The sequence below is a fragment of the Carassius gibelio genome, chromosome B25, assembly GCF_023724105.1.
Source record: "Carassius gibelio isolate Cgi1373 ecotype wild population from Czech Republic chromosome B25, carGib1.2-hapl.c, whole genome shotgun sequence".
In the NCBI taxonomy this organism is placed as follows: domain Eukaryota; kingdom Metazoa; phylum Chordata; class Actinopteri; order Cypriniformes; family Cyprinidae; genus Carassius; species Carassius gibelio.
The window spans coordinates 3,869,303-3,891,756 of record NC_068420.1 but is presented as its reverse complement, the minus strand read 5'-3'; the positions used below and the strand labels follow the sequence as shown (position 1 = coordinate 3,891,756).

The window sequence follows — 22,454 nt, the reverse complement described above, 5'->3', positions numbered from 1 at the left end:
TATGTAATTTCTCTTAATTAATATAAGACTGAGACACAGATGGGGGGGGGGGTTGCTATAAATTGTTAAAATATTCTAGATATCTTAATTACCCTTAAACACTTTTCATGATCGCTGTCTGGAATAACCGTGTCTGTGTTCAGAATGGAATAGTACCTCTCTGTACACTGCAGACTATTGGAAAAATACTAAGTGAACTACTATGCATCATTCCATGTGTAAACCATATAAGGTTATTTACATTTCAAGTCAAAGTATTTATGAAGATGTCGGCCTGACCAAATTCTTTGTAAATTTACAATCCATTCATCACACTGGGAAAGTGAAAGATCAAGTTAAATGCATTGCATTGATGGTTACATTATTCTGTGCAGTGTGCACAGTCATGATAAATGTAAGTCATGCGGTGCATAAAAAGCATACTGTGCACACTATACATACTACATACTTCAGGTTCTGTTCTAATCATAGTCCTTCAATATAAAATGTTTTCGGACAGTGTTTTCTTCTGACATGGCTTCACAGCTTTCAGTTTGACACCATGGTGATTCTATGGTCACTCGGTTTAATTGTTGTCATTTATGTCACCATTTTATTGCATGTAATAATGACAGCTGAATGTTTGTCGTGCTTTTATTGGACCACTGAATAAATTAACAATACCTTGATTTAAAAGACTAAATATTTGTTTTTTAATTCTCTTATTTAAGAAATACATCTAAATGTAGCACTTGCTCAGCAATGGATGCTCTGCAGTGAATGGGTGCCGTCAGAATGAGTTAAAACATCTGATAAAAACATCACAATAATCCACAAGTAATCCACACAAAGCGACAGTTTGAAGTTAAAGTTGATTTGTTTCTTACAAACATGCAGCTTTTGACTTCACAAGATGTTAACTGATGGACTGGCGTGCAGTTGATTTCTTTTGGATTATTGTGATGTTTTTATCAGCTGTTTGGACTCTCATTCTGACGGCACCCATTCACATCGATTGGTGAGCAAGTGATGGAATGCTACATTTCTCCATTTCTCAAACTGATCCACATTTCGGGTGGCCTGAGATTGAGTAAATTTTTAGCCAAGTTAAATTTTTGGATGAACCATTCCTCAAGACGCTCTCACTTGATATTCAGCATAAATGCACTTCCATCACTTTTCGCAACCCAATCAATTCCTTACTGATAGAATCAAGAACAACCCAACACTTCTGTTCTTAAAGAAAGCGTTACTTCTTCAAAATTTCCCTGTGAAATGGATCAGACCACAGAAGAATAATGAGTTTAGAATAAAACTCCACGAACACCATTCAATCTAAAACGAATCTTGGGTGACCGAAGGGTGAGGACATTTTCAGCAAATTTACGTTTTTGGGTGAAATATTGCTTTAAGAATTGGAATTACAAATGCGACAGAATCACACAGAGTCGGACAGGTGTCTTAGATCTAGGTTTTTAATCCTGTTATGACTGGTAAGGAAATAAAACGCATTGATCTATCTTCAGTAATTGAATGATAAAACATGGTGCAAACAAAGAGGGTTCAAAACCTCCACATTCAAGCTGACATGCTCTCAAAACACACACACACACACACACACACAGCTAAAAACAGGAAGACATGCTGCTCACACATTCACACAACAGCACCATCCAGAATAAGGCCCCGGGACTCAAAAAGAGCTCCAGCACGTGCTCATTAACACAAGTCATAATTACAGACTCGCTTATTGGCTTTGCAGTGGCGTCATGGTTTAGAAAAATAAAATAAAATAAAACAGAACCATAATAATAATGGAAAAAATAATAATAAACGTCCAACTTTCTGGGTTACAGGCACATTTTAATATTCAAATAAAAGAAACCACCTGGCACAGAGCTTTAGGATATCAACTCTCGGCTATTGATTCATTATAAAATAGACATTTTTCACTCTGTTTTAAATAAACCTTTTATAAAATATGTTAAGAAAACAAAAAAATATGAAAAATGTTGACAAAAGAGCAGCTTATTTAAAAAAAAAAGCCGTTCACATTGTCATGTCTACAGTCCAACACACAATAAAATGCCTTTGCCAAAAAAAGAAACGTATCAGTTTCAAAATAAGTCTTTTGCACCACCTGTATCCACAGCATCAACATCCTCTTCGATTTGTTAAAAAAAGAACCAGAATGAAACTGGATACTCCAGTTCCTTTGGGATAAAATGCAACAGTCGCATTTAGTCAGATCTCTCAAACGGATATATATGTTCTACATTTTCTAGATTTGCAATCCATGCAGAGCACTAAACAAGGTCAAATTAGGAGTTCTCAGCACCATTTCATAGGTTAAAACAAACTCCAAAAAACAGATCTGATGGAAAAACAAAAGCACAGATCAGTGAAATTCAACAAACTCCTCCAGACTTTTGGGAATCTGGTCCCGATACAAGATCTGGTGTTGCTGCACGGCACGAGCCGCCAAGCATTTCAGACTCATCTTCATCTGTGTCTTCAGAAGGATTTCAGAAACGCCCGTTGTGCTCTTATCAAGCGGGGTCTTCTTTTGCTTGTTGGTCATGTCCGTATGAGCGCCGGCTTCGACGAGGCTGATGATGATGGCATGAAGGGTCAGGAAGTCGCTGATGGGACGGTTATACTGTACTATGAGGTGTAAAGGGCTGTTTCCTTCATGGTCCACGGCGTTTACCTGGGCTCCGCATTCTATAAGCAGCTTGGTCACTTGCGCATTTGGAAAACTGCACACATCATTGGTGTGGAAGTCATCTACTGGCGTACTAGAGCTAGCCGCTAGGTGCAAAAGCGTTGACCCCTCTCGAGATCGTGGATCTAGGCGTATTAAGTCGTAGATCTGTTTGTTTATACGCGCTCGTTCCTCCTCGCCGCACTGCGTTTTCGTAGAGATGCAAACCAGGTAGAGAAAAGTGAACAAATTGGATTCGTAGCTGTCGGTGGCCGCTTGCAACTCAGCATCAGTGGTGGTTTGCAAGCGCTCCATGCTGCGGCGGATCTCTAAGACGCTGGCGCGCAAAACGTGTTCAACGTCCGATGCGCGAACCGGCTCCTTCAAGTGGACCATTTGCGAGAACACTTGCGCAAATCGCAAGAGGTCTTTATGCGTGTTGCGGTTTCCTTTTTGCCGTAGATGCAAGGCGTGCAGCCAGAGTTTGATGCACTGTTCGAACTCCATGTTGTCGGCGTAGACCGCGCCCCGATATATTATGGGATGCGACACATCTATGTTATCCGCACCCAGAATTCGTTCTCGAATCATAAGGCCTTCCATGTGTAGTGCATCCCGGTCGTGTCGAATGGCCTCTAAGTCTTGCAAATTCCGGCACTCGGCCCTCCCTCCGTACGCCACAACAGGAGACGGCAACTCTTTGGCGATAACCCTCCCGGGATCACGAAATCGCTCCAGCATGGCGAGGTACAAGTAGTGGTAGGTCTTAAGAATGTCGTAATTTTCACGGTCGTTGGCAAAAGATGCTCCAAGCAGTTCCAGTGCCTCAATGCGACTATGTACATCGCAATCCACATGCGACAGCAGCAGCTCTACAACGTCCGCCTTGCAGCTTTCAGCCGCCACTTTCAGTGGCGACATGCCATGTCCGTTAACCACCATTGCTGCTTGGCATCGTACCAGCTCCTTCACGATATCCAGATGCCCGGCTTCTGCGGCAAAGTGCAGCGCAGTGGCCCCACAGTGAGCTTTGGCATTAGGATCCGCCCTGTGCTCCAACAGGAAGTAAACAACGTCGGTGTGGCCCTTGTAAGCGGCAATCATCAAACAAGTGTTGCCGTACTTATTGGCAATGCTGAGATTGGCCTTGTGCTCAACGAGATACCGTACGATGTCCAGCCGGCCGTCGAAGCACGCAGCCCTGAGCGGAGTGGAGTTTGTGAGGGTGGTGTGATTCACGTTGGCATTGTGCGAAACCAGCAAACGTACCACCTCGAAATGCCCAGCGCCAGCTGCACACCAAAGAGCCGTGGCACCATCAATAATATACCTGTAAGAGCAACGGACACATCAGTAATGACATAATGAAACACAGGGCTCTTTTGGAATAGTTTCAAAATAATGACATTTCTGCCAGCATTTACTTGCTCTCATTTTGTTTCCAAATTTCACAAGTTTAACCGCTCACAAGCTAAATACAATAGTAACATTTGTAAGGATTACATGAATCAAAAATAGAATTGTTGACCTAGAAAAATGTATCACATAGTGTAAAGTTTAAAGAAAATAATTCACTGCAATGCTCAAACTTGTCGTGATGCTTCTTCATGCGCCATAATAGAATGTACTCAATCATGAATTTTCAATGGATAATGACTTAAATTTGGGTCTGTTCCTGATGCAAAGCAACTATATGACTTCAGAAGACTTAAAATACAGTGTAAAAGACACATTAATGGAGATCTTCTTAAAGCTGCGGTAGGGAACTTTTGACGCTCTAGCGGTTAATAAACAGAACTGCTTGCGTCTTGCGGAAGAACATCGTAGCCGGAACTACTTCTCTCTGTTTATGTCTATGAAGAATCACAAAGGTACTGGGTTCCTCCGCCGCGGTACCCCCGAAGCAATCTAAAATAGTCCGAATAGAAACACTTATTATAGGTGTACCCTAGTGATTCAGGACAAGCTAAAAACAAGCTTTGGAAAATGGATTCATGGTGTACTCGCTTATTATGTTCATTTTTCTACATTTTGAACACAAACAAAGTTACGGACTGCAGCTCTGATTGGTTGTTTTTTTACCGGAAGCGGATGACTTTCTGCAAATGGCAATAGGACACTGGGAGGAGCCAGAGGAGCTTGATTTTTTTCACAGATTATCTGTCTCATATTCTACTGTCAGGACATAATGACAGGCTTAACAAATATGTAAAAAAAATATTTTTACAGAAGTTCCCTACTGCAGCTTTAATTTACTTTAATTGCAAGAAATAAAATCTGCTAAATGCCTCTTTCAATATTCCACTAGGGCTGCTCCGATCACAATCGGCTGATCGTTAATGCGCATCTCGTCAGTAAAGCCGGTTCTCTAATCAGCGGTTAATTCCATCAGGTGCGTGATTTCACATAGAGCAGCTGTTACTACACAGAGCTGTTGTTAACTGAGAAGATGCGCAAATCCACTTCATTTTCAGCGTTTATTTGCGCATCTTCTCAGTTAACAACAGCTCTGTGTAGTAACAGCTGCTCTATGTGAAATCACGCACCTGATGGAATTAACCGCTGATTAGAGAACCGGCTTTACTGACGATATGCGCATTAATGATCAGAGCAGCCCTATATTCCACATAAAGTAAATCATACTTGTTTGAACATGTATCATCAACATAGAGGGCGGTTTTAAAAAGGTTTGTTTATGGGGGAAGCATTTTATTACACTGGGAATACTCGCTTCTGATTAGTCAATCATGGTATTCATCGGTCTACTTTTAGCTGTTTATCAGTTCGCTCATCCGGGTAACTGAAACGGTGCTAATTTCTTACATCTCATATCACTCCGCGGACTCGCGCTCTTTTTATTTCATCCGTTTCAGTTATTGATAGTTGTAAAATTACATCAGCGAATATGAGTGTGAATTTTATAGCAATTGTTGCCAGCTCGATCATTTTGTACATCGTTAACGATTACTAATTCTCAGTGAAAACTCTAGGATAATATACAGGTAAGATTACAACAATTTACAATTCAATCCAGACGAGTATCCGTGTAAATTAAGCAAACATAATACAATGTAACAGCAAGCAAAATAAATGTATCGCTTACATAATAAGTGTATGTAGATACGTGTAATAAACATCTCACCCGTCAAACCGGACAGTCCCGGTCTGTTCGGTGTCCACTTTATAATGGTCCAGAAGCAGCCGGACCACCTTGTCATGTCCGTTCCGAGCAGCAATGATGAGCGGAGTGGACCTCTGTCCGGCCTCCTGGGTCACGTGCTCCAGCAGGTACCGGGTCTGAACGGTGGCGTGGTTCAGGAGCAGGGCGGCCAGGGTCAGGACTCGCCCCTCGCTGGCCGCTTTGTGAACATATCGGGCCAGGGACTCCAACCGGGCCAGAGCCGGTACCTCCGCCATCTGTGCAAGATTCGCCCGCTGATCTCAGAGCAGATCCATCCGCCTCCCATTAAAAACAGCTGGCTGAGCTCTACTACAGCTCGTGAAGCACTGAGAGCCTCCGCCGGAGCTGCTCCATTATACCTGATCTCTATTACCAAACACGGGTTATATGATCTAACGTTACTAATACGGGTCTAACGAGCTGGTTAAAACAAATTAGACTAATTTACTGAAGATAATGATCTTGTAATATGTAATGCTAGATTTTTCTAGTGTTTGATTATGGACTAATCCAGAAGCAAGTTAGTCCGTTCGATTCAAATCGGGATTCTTTTTCACTTCTGAGCGAAGCGAGATTCCTCGCGCCATTTCTTCACTTTTATGCTTCGGTTTGTTCTGATTTCACTTCTAAGTTCCTCTGCGATAATAACCACCGATCGCTTCAACAGAACGAATCCGGATTTCGCTGATAAATCCAAATCAAAGCTCAAATCTGCGTCTATGTGTATATGTCTTTCACCTCTCCCAGTAACGAAGACCGGAAATGAAGTCAGCAATAACAGGAAGTGCGACACTAGGATTCTAGAATGTCTTTTCGAAATAAAAGTCCCCAAAATAATATGTACAACCAATAAATTATAATTTTAATAATTATTCCCCATAAAAATACTACGGTAAAAGCAGACCGAAGAAAACTATATTTTCAATATATAGTATAATTTGATAAATAAAGTCACTATTAGAGTTTAGTATAGTATAGTATAGTATAATTTATGTGTTTTAGATGTTCTCCACAATGTCAGAAACCTGGACCAAATAACAATCAATAAAGTGGATATTAAACTATTTATAAATCAGATCATATCAGTAATATATAGAAACTGGAAAAAATTCCAACAATTAATACATGATTTAATATATCTATTTAAAATATACACTATATAAAATAGTGTGTGTGTGTGTGTGTGTGTGTGTATAAAGCAAAGATTTGCTTTATGTGATTGTTTAGAAGTTTTTTACAATGTCAGAAGCCTGAATCCAATAAAAAATAGATAAAATGGATCTAAAAATATTTATATATCTATCCATCACTGTACAATAGATAATATAAAATTAATAGATAAACAAATCTAAATATTTGTAGTTGTAATGTTAATTTTATATTAGTGCTGCCAAATGATTAATCACATCCAAAATAAATGTTTTCGTTGAATAATATATGTGTGTGTATTTATGTATGTATAAATGCACACACATACATGTGTATATCTAAGAGAAATATGTTGTACTTATATATAAATATATTTATCTGTTATATAAATTAAATAAATATAATCATGTAAATATTATCTAAATATATACTGTATGTGTGTGTATTTATATATGCATAATAAATACACATATATTATGTAATGAAAAACTTTTATTTTGGATGCGATTAATCACGATTAATCATTTGATGGCACTGATTAAAATTCTCTTACAAATAGATTGAATGATTCAATAATAAATCCAGGTTGTTGTTGTTTTTGCAGGCGTTTCTAAGGACACATAGAGTTGTATATTCCACAGAAATATGAAATCCTGAAACATGTCGTGTGTTTACAAAGGGAGGGGTGTGGATTAAAACTTTATCAACCACAAACACACTGAAGCGCTCACAAAACCTAATCTTTCAGGACTGACCAGCTTTAATGATTCATTTGTTTTCCTAACTACTAACGTTTTCATTAAGTTATGTGTGTTTAGTTTTATTTGACTTTATGAATTAGAATTTATTTTTATAAATAGTCAGAAGTCAGGGTGTGGACGTGATGTATTTTGTTTCGTACTTTGCATGAGTGTCCTGCAGCTTTACAAGCGCTGCATCCAGGACAGGGGCAGAATGTTTGCTTTCTTGGGGCATTTTACCCCTGCCGGCTGAGGTCAGAGGTCATTCACAGGATCGGCTGCTTCATGTGCGGCTGAAAGCAGAAAACCCCGTCATGCGCAAGAGGCAAAACTGTGCCATGCATGCTGCCTTCCTGACCAGGTTTGAACCTTTCATATTGTGCATTTTTATACCACATACTAAGACAATTTTGTAAACAATTCAGATGCATTGTAGAAGATCCATGAAGTGCAGTTGGCATTTGTCTATTTGTCTATAAAGTATATGTAACAATTGCATATATATATATATTTATATAATATATATATATATATATATATATATATATATATATATATATATATATATATATATATATATATATATATAGACATATTAATAGTTAAATATAAAAAAAATGTGCCTAATTATTAATTATTTATTTAAAGTCGTTTTTAATATATTCAGATTTAAATATTTCCAAATAAAAGTGCTTGGATTGGGTTGAATCCATCTTAGAATCCCATTCAGAAGCCCAGAGCTCTTTGATGCCTCCCAAACCCCAGCAGCCGGAGATATAGCGCTGGGATTTGAGGGAAACAAATCGGATGAGATTAAAGTGCGTTTCCCACGGCGCTCCGCGAGACGCTTTCTACGGATCCTTGATCTGTAAATGGAGGAAGACTCTGGATGCATCCCAAACCATCTTCATTATACTTGCACTTTTTTATAGTTTAGTGTTTTTTAGGTCAAGAATTTGTGATTTAAACCAATACTAAATATTTATCTCAAACTCTTCTGCACCAGGGTTATTATAATCAACTGCAAAAAGATGCTATTTGAAATTGAAATGAAATTTAACTGGATTATATACTTTTTTTAAAAACTAGCAACTCTCAGTCTCTATAACACTTCCTTTTTTTTTTTACACATATCTAATTGATATTTTTGCAGTGCACTGTTTGAATGTGATCTTGAATATTGCTGATTGTGTTGTCCTCCGATGTGGCATTAGCTCCTGCATCCTCATGTCAACAATTCCATTAAAACTGATTTGTGCTCCGACATCTGGTCCACGGTGCAAAGTCAGCATGAAAGTCAAACAGCGGGAGAAAGAATTAAAGTGACATAACCAGAGTGAGACAGATGGACATAAATAAATGAGAAAAATTTGCCAGATGGTCTGGGGAGCACACATCAGGACCTGACATCTGATAGACGCTGCTAAAAGCGTTGTGTGACTTTAATGACCTCAGGCATATTTCTCATTATCATTTTATATTTGTCTTCTCGTGACAGACTCGGCTCGAGGGAGACGGACCCGGGTCTGAGGACAGCTCAGTTCCACATGGACCTCTGGTCTTATTTCACCCTCCAGAACTGGCTGCTGGACTTCAGCCGGCCTTTAGCCGTGGTATCAATAACGTCAAATAGGCTTTGCACTGTTTTATTAAATAGAGATATATAAATAATCAAAAACTTTATATTTATGCATAATATATGAACAAAAAAAAAACATCTTTATGCAAAATTGATTGTTTGACAACATCCATGTCAATTATTTTTTGTGTAATTGAGATAATAATTATATTTTTTATTAAACATTCTAATTAGTTTGTATTTCATATTTTTCATTTTTCCTGTTAATTTAAGTTGTCGTTTTTTTTAAATTTATAAATATTTTATATACAGTAATCTAAAATGTGCTATATTTTATTATTTTTATATTAAGTTATTTTATACATCAACCGAAAGTAAATGGAAATGAGAAATGTTGATGAAGTTTAATGTTTTTTCATGATTATTCCAAGTGGCAGTTGTTGTTTTATTTATCAAAACACAATGAATCAATATTTTAGTTAAGAAAAGGTTTTGAGTTATAACTTATTAAATATAATAAATTATATAATTAATATTTTCATTTTATAGAGATATACAGTATAGAGAGAATTCACTTTTTTACTTGCAGTTAAAGTATTTTAAATGTAATATATGTTGTAGTTTTGTATTTTGTAAGGTCAATTGAAAGCCAGTTAAAAGGTTTTTATTTTTATTTTTTACATTGCATGCATTTGTTAAGCAGTTACACCTACCCTTGTGTATTATTGAGCAGTTTATAATTTTATTTACACTTAACACTTGTGTTAATTCTCTGGCACAAATTATTTTATTTAAGCTGTAAGGCCTAAAATCACTGATGTTTTAATGCTTTTTCTGTGGGCTTCTTTAGCTCTTTTGTCCTTTGGAGTGGTTTCCTTTGAACAAACCCAGTCCCAGTGACTATTTCCACCTACTGTACAACATCACAACACCCTTCCTGCTGCTCAAGGTGAGTTTATTATTATGAAGCAGGTAACACCTATTTCTAGGCTCCACCCCTTTGCAAATCACAATGCACTGGACCAAGATGTATTCCACTTCCAGGATGGATGGCTGATGTTTCTGGCATGGCTGCTTTCGGTAGGGTTGGTGTTGTCATAACGTTCACCTTGGAGATTGAATATGTTTCTTTTTGAGACCCCAGGAGCCCAAATTCAGACCCAGAACAATAAAACCCACAGAAGAGGTGGGAGTTCAAAGGAGTAATCTTTATGTTACCAAACTGCAGAGAGAGGAAGAGTAGATATAAGTCATGATCTGCAAGATTAACCACAATCTGATGTGATCCGACCACCTCAGAGAAAACCAGTGTTGAGCTGCTGCAAGAGCTTTTGAAGCACAGCAGCTGTGGTCAAAGAGTTCTCGTGTGTTCTGATTGGTGGATGATGATGATGAGTGGATAAAGACTAGAGCAAACAAATAGTGAGAGAGTGATCTGCTCACCTGGTCCCTTCAAATGATGGGCTCCTCCAGTTTGGCAGTTCAGAGCGTGAATCATTTGAGTCATTTCGGAAGTTCGGAGCGTGAATCATTTTAATCAGTTCGGGAGTTCGGAGCGGGTTCGCGAATCATTTAAGTCAGTTCGGGAGTTCAGAGCGGGATCGCGAATCATTTGAGTCAGTTTGGATATCGCGAATCATTTGAGTCAATTTAGGAGTTGGGAGTGTGAATCATTTGAATCAGTTCGGGGGTTCAAAGCGGGTTCGCGAATCATTTGAGTCTGTTCGAAAGTTCGGAGCGGGTTCGCGAATCATTTGAGTCAGTTTGGGAACCGCGAATCATTTGAGTCAGTGTCGGAGCTCGAAACGCGGGATCGCGAATCATTTGAGTCAGTAGTTTTTGATTCTGAATATATTATTCAGGTGTTTTGTTATTTATTTCAGAAATCCTTGTGATATACAATATTCAGTTTGTGCTGGTCTGACTTAATCAAAATAGTGTTTAAAAATTACTTTCTGTTTTACTTTGTGTTTGTATAGACCATAATGCATAAAAGCGCAATAATGGGAACATTAAAGAAAGTTCTTTAAAAAAAGTCACTAAAAAGTTACTTTTAACAGTAATGCATGACTTTTTGGTGTAAGTAGTCAACAAAGTAATTGAGTTATTTTTGAATTAAGTAACTAGTAACTTTTACCTGTTACTAGTTCTTAGTAACTAGCACAACACTGGGTTTGACCCTTTGTCAGGTTTGACGTTTCAAGGAGGGAATATTTATGATGTCGCTGGAATGATGTATCACCCCAAACCTGTGGGAAATGAACAACTCTCCGAGGAAATATATGAGGTTTCTGCAGCTCTTTGTCTTCTAGGATGAACTGAAGATTTCTCTGCGAAAGAACAATGCATGCATGCATCCAGAAATCTGTGATGAAATGCTTTTGCAGTTTTGCAGGAAAAGATTATGGAAATGTTTATAATAAAAGTCCAGATCTGAATCAAATGATTCACCAGCTTGCATCCAATTCCCAGTCTGAATTAAATTATTTACTATACTATACATCTGTATCAAATGATTCGGAGCACTATGAAACAGTGAGTCATTTTGTGACACAGTTGTAGCATCCCTTTTTTCTTCATTTTGGTGTTTATTGTCTCATGCAATGTTTTGTTCCAGCTCATAGAACGAAGCCCGAAGACGCTGCCTCGCTCCGCTGTCTACCTGTGCATCATCACGTTTGTGATGGGCTCCAGCATGCACCTGGTGGGAGAGTCCATCAACCACCGGCTCCTGCTCAGTGGATACCAGCTGCACCTGAGCATCAGAGAAAACCCCATCATCAAGAGCCTCACTCCACACACTCTGGTTTAGTCTAGCCCTGCTTATACTGTAGATTTAAGATATTGTCAGTTTTCATTGAAATTTTAGTTTAAGGTTTAGAAAAGTAAATTTGTGGTTTTGAAATTTTTGTGTTTTTTTTTACTTGATTTAAAATATTTTATGTAGCTTTATTTTTTATTTCAGTTACAGTCATTTTCATTTCTTGTTTTTAAGTTTTTCAACTAATATATATATATAAAAATTTTAGCCTGAATGCACTGTAAGTCACTTTGGATAAAAGTGTCTGCTAAATGCATAAATTTAATTTGTGATTTTAATTTTAATTATATATATCATTTATGTATGTGTGTGTGTATGTATGTATGTATGTATGTATATATGTATATAAACATTTTTCAGCCTTATATTAGTTAGCTATTAAAGTTAGTTCATCAGAGTTACTATATTTAATGTAAAATATACTAAATATACTATACATAATTTTTTTTTTTAAAATACTGAAATAAAATTATTTCTCATTTTTATTTATTTTTAACTTAATGTATTAAAATAACAAGAACTGAAATAAAAGTTATATAGACATTTTAAAAACAATTAAGAAAAATGGCACGCACACAAAAATTACTTAAACTAAGTTATGAAAATATGTATGAAATTTAAAATAATAATAAAGTATGTATTATAATAGTATCTCAATTATACTAAAATACTGAACGATTTCATATGGGGAAAAAATATTTGTATATTTTTATAATCTAATTATCAATAATGGCAGCTTTGTTTTTTGGTGTGCAAACAACATTTAGTGACTGTGTCAATCAAATTTCTGTGTGTTTTCTGTCAGATTGACTCGTTTGAGTTGTTGCAGTATTATGATGAAAGTCTGGGTCATTGCATGTGGTAAGCTGTGAAATATTCTGCAAACATTCAGCATTTTAATGTATTTGAATATTAATTATTTTGTACAAAACGTCTGTTTCAGCACAAGGTGTCTAAAAATCACTGTGTTTGTCATCTCTCTTCAGGTATGTCCCTCTGTTTCTCGTCCAGTTCCTGTATTTCACTGGCTGTTTCACTATTGTCAAAGCAGAGCAGACGATGCCCATCTCCGCTTGGCTTCTGCTGGGTCCTAGTGGCCTTTACTACTGGTCAGTTTATCAGTGTCTGAACAGCGTGTGTTTGGTGTGTTGTGCTGCAGGAATGAGCTCCAGTGTCACATGTTAACTTTGTTTACATCAGTGTGCCATCTGACACATGCTTTTCATTTCCTTTCATTGTCTGTTTTCTGACTGATGACTGGTCACACAATTTCTGAAACCTGGCACTCAAAGGCCAGAAGCACACACCAGATCCACAGAACACAACACACAGTTCTCTATGTAACACACAGAGAGCTCACAGGAATTAATATCATGCCAAAGGTGTTTGTAATATTTTGAATGCTTCATTTTGCAAGAAACATGAGGCATTTTGTTATTTCATGTGTGCAATTCTTGGATTTATGTGTAAAGTAAAAAAAAAAAAAAAAAAGAGGCAACATTTGAAAACCGAGAGTGTTCTCAGAATTTTAGCGAACAATTCTAAATAGAATGTTCGTTCAAAGTTTTCTGGTCTTTAATTACGTTCTTGAAACGTTAGCACAAAAACACTTTATTTTTTAGTTGAGCAGGAGCTAAAATGTATGAATTGCTCTCTACTCTTCACAGGTATCTCGTGACAGAAGGACAGTTCTTCATCCCGTTCATTTTCACTTTCTTTGCCATGATGGCTACAGTCGTGCACCAGAAGCGCAAAGGTTTTCTGCCGGACGGTAACGGACTCTTCCTGCTCTACAGCTTTTCTCTGTCTCTTGTGTTAATGAGCGTCTGGGTGGCCTGTCTGTGGAACGACAAGGTGTTACGCAGGAAATATCCAGGAGTGATGTATATACCAGAGCCGTGGGCCATTTACACACTGCACCTCAGAGAAAAACAGACTGACCCTTCACTCCACGACACAGTCCAAGACACTCACTGCAGATCAGTGTGACTTGCACTCTTCATTTATATGCCTCTTGTAATAAAATGAGGAAAAGTAACTGTCATGTTGCACCTTCAGAAATGGACTTCCTATGATTTTCTGCAAAAGAATTGTGTGTGGTTTTTGTTTAGATGAGTGAAAAGAGTTTATTTCCATCAGCCCAAGTCGTTTAAGTTCTATTCTAATCTAGATTTTTAAGATTTTTTTTTATTTTATTTCATTTTAAGACAAAACAGCATTTCTAAAAAGTGTTGTTAAGATGCAAACATCTTTCATTTTTGATTTGTTGAAGGACTTCTTGAAGAAACAAACAATGTATGTTCTACCTCATCGTGTGAAGATTTTCCCCGTGTAAAATAATGACTTTTATGAAGGTAAAATTTCAAGTGGTTTATAATATTTTATTTTTTATAAATATATATATTCTTATTTATGAAGTGATAAAAAAAGAAATCTAAAATACCCTCTGTAAAACCCGGAAATATATGCTAATTAGTACATATCTAATAAAGTTTTTAAAAAAAACTTAACAGAAAACTTGTAAACAACTGTCTGTACTAATCGACTGTAATAATCGAAAAGTGTTATTTATTAATTTGTTGATTTTACCCCATTCATCTGTGACGTCTTTCTTTAAAATATATTTTGTTTATTAATTATGTATTTAAATTAAGTCAATCAAATAAAAACTACATTATATTTAAGAAAGTATTAGTTTAAAATAAACACGATGTGTAGTCTGCTGTCATGGGTAAAATGGACAAGGCTTCGTCAGGCATTTTAGCTCTATATTAATAATTCCACTTGTATTTTATTTTTATTTATTTCTTAAGTTTTGGCATACAAATGTTTTTTGAGGATAACGTTGAAGTGAATGGAGTTTCGTCTTTCTACCGTTAGCGCCCCCTTCAGGAACTAAGGCTAGTCTCATTACAAACAGCTGAAGAGATCTGTGACCGGACATGGTCAGTTTAGCTTCTGTTCTCTGCGTTTTATTTCCACAAATACATTTCACTTTATGTATACTTATGTCATTGCAGGCGAAATTCCTCAGTCAAGATCAAATCAACGGTAAGCAGCTCTCAAGATCATGCTAAACTTTACATACTTAGACACTGTGGTTGTTTTTAATCGGATTAGATAGATAAATTCAGATTTATATCTTTAACACAAGCCAAAAATACTGTTTAATGCAGAGATTGAGCCACTTTTAGCCAACCTGAACACCTATTAGCTACAGCTTTCATGAAATGGTTAATAGACCATCATTACTGTGAACAATCATGTGATTATAGCCTTTATATGAATGAAGCTTCATGACCTTTACATGTTGTTATAGGCATAATAGGCGATTATACATATACATACATGTATATATATATATATATATATATATATATATATATATATATATATATATAATTATTATAATGCACTGAAGCCATTCAGTATTTCATTCTTTCAGTAGAAACAAAGTGTCTTTTGTTGGCGGTCACTGGACTTGAACTGACCGACTACAGCAGGACACACACATGCAGATCCTCTGATGCAGAAACAGAGAGAGGGCTGGACATTGAGCTCAGATGTGTACTAAACATGAGAATAAATACAAGACAGATCTGCTGACGGTCATGAGATCTCTGGGCTGCTGTCCGACCCTGCAAGAGCTCGACAGACACTTGCTGACCCATAACATCGGTATAGTATATACATCCACTTATTAATTTCAGGAAAATGGCTTGTGAGCTACAAAAACACTGAACATCTCCCCTTCTGCTCTCCACCTGTCAATCAAAAGGATAGCCCCGCCCAAAACTCGCTCTAGAGTGCAAATGTGCCCGCCCACTTTTTCAGCGACCTGAAGTTTTTAAATATAAACTATTGCTTTAAATATGTTGATTATGTTTATAGAAATTATATATTTAGCACAAATATAGACAAATATTACATTGTTAGTGGGTGGAGCTTTTTTGGCTTGAATTCATGCTGTTGAATGCGAATATTTTTTAAATAAGTTAAAATATTGCAAGCTGATGGCTGTAACAGAATCGTCTACCACTGATTCCCAACTTCCTAGCTCACAATAGGTCTTTAAGGTTTAGTTCAATAAATTGTTGCAAAGTCCATCGATTATTATGTTGTCTTTGCAACATTGGCACTGTTATTTTCCATGATTAACACTGCTGTTTTGCTCTTTTTTTAATACACAGCTGCTTTGAAACAATCCTTATTGTTTAAAGTGCTATAACAAATACAGTTACTGTTTAAATATATATATATATATTGTTAAGTTAATGTTAAAAATCGATTCCCCTACGGAGAAAATGAATGGTGTTTTTACTTCTGTATTGGTTAAATTAAAGCAGCTCGGTTACTCTGAACATTAAACACAGATACTGGAAGTATTTGAAGATCAAAACAAATGACTCCATGTTAAGATATCGTATGCATGTCCTCCTAAACCTCAGTTAAATAAACTTGAAATCTGTAGGAGTGCATGGATGAAACTCAACAATAACAACCGCAAACCTTAGTTCCCCGTGACACTGCTTTATAAAGTCACCTAGAGGAACAACAGAGCACCGAAAGTCCCACGCTACACGCTCACCATGATTTTAATTGAAGGAAGTGTCATTTGAACTGACACCATACGTGGTGCCGCTGATCAAACCAAGCCCTGCTTGACAAATGTGATGCAATGTACTAAATATAAACCCTCCGCAATGAATATCACTCTCAGCCTGTCAGACGTGATCAAACCGCTTCTGTATCTGAAGCTTTTGGGCACAGTGCTTTGACTCTGCCTGTCCCAGATAAGAGCGGCGAGTTGGACTTCTCCACGTTTCTCAGCGTGATGCATGCACAGATCCAGCAGGAGAAGCCACGGGACGAGATCCTGCGAGCCGTGAGGTTCATGGACACGAGCAAACGAGGCTTTGTCACAGCGTCAGAGCTCAGGGCCAGACTGACAGGCTTCGGAAAGCCACTCACGGATCAGGAAGGTAAATCTGATTCAGACAAAGGCCACAGAGGGGATAGAACTACATTACCCACGATGCATTGCACACAGTGTTGCGAAGGCTACTTTGGAAAAGTAATAGATTACAGATTACAAGTTACCCTATTGAATTTGTAATATGTAATGTAACTATTTCAGTTTCTTAAAAATATTGTAGCTGATTGCATTTGATGACTTTTTTTAATTTAACAACTGTTAATCATTTTCAAACGTAAAGCAGGCAGTCAATGCTAGCATTAGCTTTAAATTAAATTAAACTAAAAGAAAACAGAAAATATAACTAAAAGCTGTTTCAAAATATTCATAAAAACAGTAATAGTAGAAAAACAACACTAAAATAACACTATTATAATATCTTGTAAAATAGGATATGGCTAATTATTTAAGATAACTCCATAATTATTTAAATATACCTTAATTTGCATACCTTAATTTCCATACAAAAAAAAAATCTGAAGATTTATTTAAGTTTACATTGTTGAGTTAAAGGTTTTTTTGATAATTTTTTTCCATAACAGACAAGAGAGAGAAAAAAAAATCACCACCTTTTTCCTTTTTTTTTTTTTGAAATAAAATGCTATATAGTCCAATTTGAATGATGTATGAACCGATTCCTCGATTAAAAAGTCTTCAGAATATAGATAAATAATAAAACCGTAAATGCTGGTGTATGCAAGTGCTGCTGAAGTGTGGAGAAACAAACTCATTTTATAGAAAAAGGCATTATTTAAATATGTATTGTAAACAAAATCTATAGATTCAAATAGATACATTTCAATAAAACTGTAACCATTAAAATCACAAATCTATAAAATTGTACATGTGGTGAATGTAAGTGTTACTGAAGTGAAGAAACAATCTCAGAGTCATTGAAATCTAAATCTGCAAACACGTGAAGATGTTTTCTTTCCACTAGTCTGAAATAAGACGTATTATGAAAATAAAATATAGCCTCAAATCTCTAAAAGTAACCCTGGAGCACTATATTTGTAGCAAGAGCCAACAATACATTGCATTGATCAAAATTATAAATATTACTTTTATGGCAAAAATTATTAGGATATTAAGTAAAGCTCATGTTCCATGAAGATATTTTGTAAATATATAAAAATTATTAAAAATATGCATTGCTAAGAACTTCATTTGAACAACTTTAAAGATGATTTTCTCAATATTTAGATTTTTTTTTTTTTTGAACCCTAAGATTCCAGATTTTCTAATATTGGCCCTTATTTTGTGCTCTAGGATCACAAACAAACGGGTTCATGATAACACAAGTTTAAAATGCCAACTTTACACGTCAATGCAGCATGTTAAAAACATCTGCAGTCCAGATACAATCGAGAACATAGCAGAATAAAACTTCATTATTGTTCTATCTAGCTCATTCCCTTTCCTCATTATATTGTTAAAGTATAAATTTAGTGAAATAATGCTGTGTGTTTGTGTCACAGTGGACGAGCTGCTGAGTGAAGCCGGCGTGACCGATGACGGCCAAATTAACGACGAGGGTTTTAAGAAAATGGTGACATTTCTGACCAGCTGATGCTGCGATTAAACAAGAGGCAGAAAGTCATTAAAGCTGAAAACCACAGATATCACAGAAAAATGAAATAACTACACCAGCATGACCATGTTAAACAGACTGCTTCAATCATTCACTAACAACCGTGGGATTGTTTTCAGTCACCAGATGTGCCACTTTTCCACCTAAAGGTTAATAGTAGGCTTTCCTGAACTTTCAAACTGTTTATGTATAGAGTCTTATGTAGTAAAGATTTCAGAGTTTTAGTTTTGTTTAAAATTGGGATCATAGTGCCCTCTTGTGTTTATAGAGAGAATATTATTGTATATGGCATGAATCACATTTCTCAGAAATAAATGTTGAAATGTGAACATAATAAATGTGAAGGTGGATGCCCACTGCTCCTCTCTCTCTCTCTCTCTCTCTGTGTGTGTGTGTGTGTGTGTGTGTGTGTAAAAACATGTTTGAACAATTTATTATAACCTATAAAAGCAAGGACTGAAGGCAAACTCTTGTTTTGTGAACCAACCCGTCTTGGCATCCCAGAGCTCATAAATGTCCCCGTTGCTGTCGTGTTATTGTTTGCATGGGTTTATGTGTCTGTGTAGAGATAATAAACTGAAGTAAAGCACTCCCTAAACCACAGACCTGCTGTCAAATGTTAATTAGATGGAATAACAGTAAAACTTAACTTTGTAACTAATTGTGCTTATGAAGAAAAAAAAAAAACATTGCTATGATAAGACTTTTATTATGCCCTTCAAATGGACAACATAGTAACACTGTTTACATTCATTTCCGTTCGGACCCTCACCTTCACATGGTTGAGGTCACTGACACAGCTTTATTACACTTCAGATGAGCAACACATTTTAATTATTTCAGAATTCCAGCCAGTCGATTCAAACAACCAAAAGGAGGTCGAAACCAGCTTGGATTAATGTAGCAATTTAAAATCTGGTGCATTTACAGTATGTGCTTTCATAAAAATCATTTCAATCATAAGAGTATTTTTTTTTTACTCCAAATTTGAATGAAATTGAAAATATGGGGTTGGTCAAAGCATTTTAAAATAGCTCAAAAATATATAAATAAATCTTAGTATTAGCTGTGTGTGTAGCTTGTGTGTGTGTGTGTTTTTTTTTAATGCAATGCAGCAATAATATTTTACTCCAAATGTGTTTACGAGTTAAAAAAAAAAATCAGGATGGCTACATATTTCTAATAAATAATGAATGATAAGATATAATAGCAACTATAGTCGTATTACATCATAATATGTTTATATTTATTTCAATAATTATATGCATAAACAATTATTGTCAAATCTTGTCTTGTACTTTTTTTAAAGCAGCATTATTTCCTCCAAACATGATTAAAAGTGAAAACTAGTTGGAAAAAAAAATGCATTGCAGCTTAAGCCTATTTTATATTAGATAAATCGATACTCTGTACATCCGGGTCTGCTTCACCGCGCACGTTTACACGGAATAAAAACATTAGATTCAGGAACGTGGACAGAAGCGATAAAAAAGCTCGCAGCGGACGCACGGTTTGCATGAGACGATTTGGCACGAACGTTTAAGGATGCAACATCTTGAAACATCACTTGAAAGAATAAAAAAAGCGTCGAACGACATCCTTGTAGACGAGTTTGCAGAAAGTCCTCCAGTACTGTAACTCAAGTCAACAGCGCGCGTCTATCTCTTCACCGCGCAGTCCGTGGACGGTAACGCGTCCGTTTGCCCGTTCACCACCGACAGTCTGTACTCCTCGGTCTCCATCACGTTCAGAGGAATCGCCACGTGGCTGTCGTCGTGCTCCTTCGCGGTTCCCGAGAACGGGCGGATCTGACAGCTGTTGGCGATCGCGGGCGACGAAATCCTCCAGAAGAAGTCCTTGAGCATTTTCCTAAACTCCCTGCGCATGAGGCAATACAAGACCGGGTTCAAGCAGCTGTTCGAGTGCGCCAGGCAAATGGTGACCGGGAACACGTACGTGTGGAGCGTGTAGTAAACTTTATCCCAGTGGATCACGTTAAACTTGACCAGGACTCCCCAGAAGGTGATGGCGTGGTTTGGCAGCCAGCAAATGAAGAAGGACAGGACCACGATCGTGACGGACTTGGTGACTCTGGACCTGCGCTTGGGGAGGTTGTTGTTCATGCTCCGCAGGCGAATGAGGCGCAGGAGGAGAAGGTAACACACGACTGTGATGAGCATCGGGAACACGAACGCCACCAGGATCTTCTGCAGGTGATAGAGCGCGTGCCAGTGCTGGCCGTTGGGGAAACGCAGGAGGCACAGCTTGACGCCGTTAATCGATCTCACCGTGGAGAAGATCGCCGTGGGGACCGTCGCAACGGTGGCGAGGAGCCACAGGAGCGCGCTCACCAGCTTCACAGAGCAGCGCTTGTTGCGCGTGCGGTCCTTGAGCGCGGACGCGACAGACCAGTAGCGCGTCACGCTCATCGCGGTGAGGAAGAAGACGCTCGCGTACACGTTCATCACGGTCACCGTGACCACCACCTTGCACATGACGTGTCCAAACGGCCAGGTGAAGTCCAGCGCCGTGTCCACGGCCCAGAAGGGCAGCGTGAGGACGAACTGGAAGTCCGTGACCGCCAGGTTCATGATGAAGTAGTTAATCGTGGACTTCTTCCTCCCCTGCCGGACTTTCATGAGGAAGAAGACCAGCAGGTTGCCCACCAGACCCACCGCGCACACCACTGAGTACACGATGGAGATCATGACGCGCAGCCCCAGCGTGCCGTCCGCGGGCAGGTTGATGTCCTCCGTGTTGCTGAAGCGGCTGAGCTCGGTGCCGTTCGCGGAGCTCTGGTTCTGGAGGTCCGCCATCCGGTCCAGCCAAAGCTCTGCGTCTGGTGTCCGGTGCAGCCCGGGTCTGTGGAGGGCTTGCATCCCCTTGCTGACTCGCGGGGGATGCTCTAGGAGAGCGAGTGAGTGCGCGTTTCTTCCAGACACAGCGATGAGGAGCGAGACTCCCGCGCCATGACGGTGCCCCCGTCGACGGATGCTGATGCTGGAGCGGGCGCGTGCGCGGGGCTTTATGAAACCTGCTCCGCGCACGGGGGCGGAGTCACGAGCACCAGCTCCTCCCTCTCGACCAGGTTTGACTCGCTTTACATTACTCTTGCCTTGTCCAGTAAGCTACCCTTGGGCACTTGAGAGCGCGTGCGCAACACTGTCTCAGGTCTTAAAAACGTTGCCCTTAACGCGCACTCAAGACACACAAACCCCTTGTCCACTTGACTACTTGTATAATGTGGCCCAAGTGTCCAAGGGAGGATGAGGACATCAAGTATCTGTAGAACTTCTCATTACCCGATGGGACACAATTACAGTGTTGTAAAAATGCAAGTGTTTACATAGCTTTATTTTTATTTTACATAGTTGCATTTTAAAATCAACACGTCTGTTCAGTAGTCAATATGAAATATGATTAATTTGAGGTGCTTCTAATTAAGCTATGAAAAGCAGATGTAAATGTTGGACAAAATAAATATCACCATTACTCATCTTTGAACCAATAAAATGTGCAACACTTAGTTTTTTTTTTAACCAAATTATATATAATAATATATTATTATTATATTAATATTTAACTTACATTGAAAAGGTTTGCATTCCCTCTCACAAGACCACACGCAAAAATTTACGATTTATTCCAAAACATAATGCATGATATATATAATCATATTAGCCACACCCACAGCATTTGAAAGACCATAAACAATAAAAAAAAAAAAAAAAAGAA

General features: G+C 37.9%; 4 protein-coding genes across 5 annotated transcripts; 2 read left to right on the top strand and 2 right to left on the bottom strand.

The window, feature by feature from the left end:
• Positions 1-1,436: 1,436 nt before the first annotated feature.
• fem1b (fem-1 homolog b) lies at positions 1,437-6,645 on the bottom strand. The gene is made up of 2 exons (XM_052597820.1): positions 5,826-6,645; positions 1,437-4,013 (listed from the first exon to the last, which is right to left on the bottom strand). Exons 1-2 carry the CDS (start codon positions 6,098-6,100, stop codon positions 2,378-2,380), a joined length of 1,911 nt encoding a protein of 636 aa, XP_052453780.1. The 5' UTR covers positions 6,101-6,645; the 3' UTR covers positions 1,437-2,377.
• Positions 5,345-14,248, top strand: cln6b (CLN6 transmembrane ER protein b). 2 transcript variants are annotated; one of them, XM_052597823.1, is made up of 8 exons: positions 5,345-5,685; positions 7,935-8,114; positions 9,252-9,366; positions 10,183-10,281; positions 11,950-12,138; positions 12,959-13,014; positions 13,140-13,262; positions 13,821-14,248. In XM_052597823.1, exons 2-8 carry the CDS (start codon positions 8,068-8,070, stop codon positions 14,140-14,142), a joined length of 951 nt encoding a protein of 316 aa, XP_052453783.1. In that variant the 5' UTR covers positions 5,345-5,685; positions 7,935-8,067; the 3' UTR covers positions 14,143-14,248. The 2 variants fall into 2 exon arrangements, with proteins under 2 accessions (XP_052453783.1, XP_052453781.1); XM_052597821.1 differs by lacking the exon at positions 5,345-5,685 and having other exon boundaries at positions 7,598-8,114.
• A 1,453-nt stretch (positions 14,249-15,701) lies between these two features.
• Positions 15,702-19,075, top strand: calml4b (calmodulin-like 4b). Its single transcript, XM_052597079.1, has 3 exons — positions 15,702-15,831; positions 16,947-17,135; positions 18,607-19,075. The coding sequence occupies exons 1-3, from the start codon at positions 15,717-15,719 to the stop codon at positions 18,696-18,698; spliced, it is 396 nt and encodes a 131-aa protein (XP_052453039.1). The 5' UTR covers positions 15,702-15,716; the 3' UTR covers positions 18,699-19,075.
• Positions 19,076-19,412: 337 nt separating this feature from the next.
• On the bottom strand, positions 19,413-22,216 carry rxfp3.3b (relaxin family peptide receptor 3.3b). The gene has a single exon (XM_052597078.1). It carries the CDS (start codon positions 21,596-21,598, stop codon positions 20,378-20,380), a length of 1,221 nt encoding a protein of 406 aa, XP_052453038.1. The 5' UTR covers positions 21,599-22,216; the 3' UTR covers positions 19,413-20,377.
• Positions 22,217-22,454: the final 238 nt, after the last annotated feature.

Bases quoted from the DNA above. Each gene is read 5' to 3' on its own strand.
- calml4b (XM_052597079.1), top strand. From the start codon at position 15,717: ATGTGTACTAAACATGAGAATAAATACAAGACAGATCTGCTGACGGTC. The intron at 15,832-16,946 runs GTATAGTATATA...TGCCTGTCCCAG, and splicing joins CTTGCTGACCCATAACATCG to ATAAGAGCGGCGAGTTGGAC. The intron at 17,136-18,606 runs GTAAATCTGATT...TTTGTGTCACAG, and splicing joins GCCACTCACGGATCAGGAAG to TGGACGAGCTGCTGAGTGAA.
- fem1b (XM_052597820.1), bottom strand. From the start codon at position 6,100: ATGGCGGAGGTACCGGCTCTGGCCCGGTTGGAGTCCCTGGCCCGATAT. The intron at 4,014-5,825 runs GTGAGATGTTTA...TTGCTCTTACAG, and splicing joins GGGACTGTCCGGTTTGACGG to GTATATTATTGATGGTGCCA.
- rxfp3.3b (XM_052597078.1), bottom strand. From the start codon at position 21,598: ATGCAAGCCCTCCACAGACCCGGGCTGCACCGGACACCAGACGCAGAG.
- cln6b (XM_052597823.1), top strand. From the start codon at position 8,068: ATGCGCAAGAGGCAAAACTGTGCCATGCATGCTGCCTTCCTGACCAG. The intron at 8,115-9,251 runs GTTTGAACCTTT...TTCTCGTGACAG, and splicing joins CATGCTGCCTTCCTGACCAG to ACTCGGCTCGAGGGAGACGG. The intron at 13,015-13,139 runs GTAAGCTGTGAA...ATCTCTCTTCAG, and splicing joins AGTCTGGGTCATTGCATGTG to GTATGTCCCTCTGTTTCTCG.